General features: G+C 37.9%; 1 protein-coding gene across 1 annotated transcript; it reads left to right on the top strand.

Moving 5' to 3' along the window:
• The first annotated feature begins 1362 nt into the window (after window positions 1-1362).
• On the top strand, window positions 1363-2472 carry LOC105702213. The gene is made up of 4 exons (XM_012429595.2): window positions 1363-1471; window positions 1570-1713; window positions 1859-2011; window positions 2164-2472. The coding sequence occupies exons 1-4, from the start codon at window positions 1409-1411 to the stop codon at window positions 2326-2328; spliced, it is 525 nt and encodes a 174-aa protein (XP_012285018.1). The 5' UTR covers window positions 1363-1408; the 3' UTR covers window positions 2329-2472.
• Window positions 2473-3031: the final 559 nt, after the last annotated feature.

The raw sequence follows: 3031 nt of genomic DNA on the forward strand, positions 1-3031 counted from the left end.
ATCGAAATCGAGCTTGCTGCACTTGTTGGTAGAAGATGTTAAAATATATTAAAGGATGTTTGTGAATTTTTTACGCGATGCGAATTGCGTCTACGGTAGCGAAACCTACGAAACCAGAGGGCAGCACACGATGCGATCGCGCGACCCTGCCCGTGAGCAATCTCCCAACTCATCTCTGCATCTCTCTATCTCCCGGCTTATCTCTTTACAGGGGTCAATTACGTAAAGCAGATTGAGCGAAAATGTGAAAAATGAGTAGCTGACGGTATTACGGAACATTTTTGGTGGCGAAAATGCGAGACCATTCGTATGAACTGACTCGGGACAAATTGTTAAGCGAAATGGTGAAGCATACAAGAAAAGATAGAAAAATAAGCGCCGTGAACGCCATCTTCCACGGATTGTGACACCAAAATTCAAAATGGAAAACTTCCTGAGTGTTTTGATTTTTGGCAACAATCGTATTCGGGGATGTAATAATAACCTTATTAGAAGAAGAAAGGAATTACGTGATGCCTCAGACCCATCTTCGTGAGAAAAAAGAGAATTTAATAGGATGTACAGGTTAGTTTTTGTTATTGCGAGGTTATATTACATTATTAAACATTGAAAACTGTTAAATAATTCATACTTACATAACATGATAAGAAAATTATATTGCTGAACTTCTAATTATAGTACATGTAAATATGAATGTAATACATATTTAAAAAATATGAATAGATTCGGGTCCTCTTCTTTACTTTTGACGGCTTTCCACCTTCCCGCCTTTCCTGCCTATAACCGACACCTTTCAACAATGTTCGATTTACAAGGTATATACCTTTATTTGCAATATTACTAGACCGGAAGTGTTGGTGATCACCAGTGTTCTTTCATATAGCGAGTACGTAATTCGGCGAATAAACCCACGTGAGATGGAAGTGCGAGAAGTGAGTGCGCTCGTCAAAAATACATAATATACGCCCAGAAATTCTCACAATTTCACGAATAAAAATAAATGAAAATTCATCGCATTGAATTTCACATTTTCTCCGAAACATTCACGAGAAACTTATAACGCAAGATTATTACTCCTTCCAAAATACGCGCCGAATGTAATAATAAATTGATCCATCGAGCGGAACTCCCGGCTTATTGCAATTATCTAAAGATCGTCTCACGAATAGATTTAACGCTCACGATGATTTAAAATCTCAAAACGGAAGTCACATTTCCGTTTCCTGTTAATTACCGCGGGTATCGTTTCCTCCCTGAAATACATAACATATTTCAAATTGAAAATTCTCACGCGAAACCCGCGACATTGGATTCGTTTGCGTGCGCTTATAATCTTGTTAGCCAATAAATTCATATAAATATCGGATTTCTTCCTCCTGCCTTGACTAGAGTTTGAAAAGTCGACAAAATGAACAGCGCAATCCTTCATTCTTTATTGCTCGTTCTGTTGGGTGCTTCGTGCACATTGGTCGTAAGTATAATCCTTCTGTTTATTTTAATGGTACACTTTAAACAATGTTTAGAGAAAACATCTTAGACGTAAGGTCACGATTTAATTCGTTTTTACAGTCTGGAGGATATTTTAAACTAGAGACAATTGACTCCGTATACGAGGAGAATCCTTACATGGGAGAATGGAGCTCTACAATACACAACGATACACGTTTTAGTCTCGACGTTCCTGTAAAAAAAGAAATGCCCTGCGATACCATGGTAATATATATTTATTTAATCTGTCTATGAGCAGCCGTTTTGACGACAAAGTAAGATCCCGTCCAACACCCAAAATTGGCACTTCAATCTGAACACGCCGTTGAAGGTTTTGTAAGACATGGCGATTAAAGCGTATTTTTTACAGGTAAATGTAGACATGATTCACGAACAAATGGGAGAGATATTTATTTACGAAAAACCACTTCCTGATGCATTGAATGACGATGTACTTGGAAAGAGAATTGTAGCTCACGGCTTGCCATCTGAAAAGTTTCCCACAACATGCCCAGTTACTCCAGTAAGTATTTTTCATTACAAGAATTTAATTAGTTTACTTGAGAGGCTCGCAAACAATGGCTTATGTATTTATTCCTTTTTTCCTCTCCGCGGGAAGTTCGCACGAGATCTTTTAATTTTTCTATTTTCTAATCTTTTCTCTCTTATGTTTAGAATATGGAATACAAAATCTCCCAGTTCAACGTAGATCATGAAGCGTTGAAATCCTTGCCCGAGGGAAAAATTACAGGGAAGTTCGTACTATCCATAGATAAGAAACCTGTATACTATCTGAAATATACCGCAACATCTACAGTTGACAAGGCAATGATCAACTAAATGTCGGATCCGTCAACCTGAGTTAATAACGCAAGAACAAAGCATAGTAACGGAAAAGTCAAAGCAGAGCACGTTACAGTAGAATAATTTGTTATGTACATGCACATATATACACTGAAATATATTTATCTGGGAGGAAAAAAAGTTTCATGATGTTTTTGGCATCATATATTTCGTTTTATTTGCGATTTATGCCGCTAGGGTCGCTAGAGTTACGTACTAATTTCAATGCGCAAAAGTGTTTAGTCACAAATAGTACTTTATTTTTTACTAAAGAGCTTGCCAAAGAGCAGGGTTGGGCAATTTCACGACTTTCAAGGATTTTGACGTATATTACGTAAATCAAGAAGTTTACCGTAAAAAACGTAAAAAACCAGGAGAAACGTATCAAATATGGCGGACAAGACAGGCGTAGGGCATGTGGTATTCGCTAGGTTATAAACATCCATCTTGTCGATTTGTTTCATCCCGTAATTTACTTATTGATCTTCCACCTTTATACATTTTGATATAAATATTGGTTACGAATCTTACGACATCAAATAGCCGTTATGAGCCGTTATAATCAAACGTCAAATGCACGTATATGCACAGAGATGAGTTGAGAGATTCACGGGAAGGATCGAGCGACCGCGTCCTGTTCGACCTCCGGTGGAGGATGCAGACGGCTAATGCACTTGCCACCTGTTACAAATCTGGGCAG

This window comes from Orussus abietinus, unplaced genomic scaffold (assembly GCF_000612105.2).
Source record: "Orussus abietinus isolate OABI.00-Male unplaced genomic scaffold, Oabi_2.0 scaffold1493, whole genome shotgun sequence".
NCBI lineage: Eukaryota > Metazoa > Arthropoda > Insecta > Hymenoptera > Orussidae > Orussus > Orussus abietinus.

Coding starts and splice junctions, on each gene's coding strand:
- LOC105702213 (XM_012429595.2), top strand. CDS start 1,409: ATGAACAGCGCAATCCTTCATTCTTTATTGCTCGTTCTGTTGGGTGCT. Junction 1,472..1,569: donor GTGCTTCGTGCACATTGGTC/GTAAGTATAATC, acceptor TCGTTTTTACAG/TCTGGAGGATATTTTAAACT. Junction 2,012..2,163: donor CAACATGCCCAGTTACTCCA/GTAAGTATTTTT, acceptor TCTTATGTTTAG/AATATGGAATACAAAATCTC.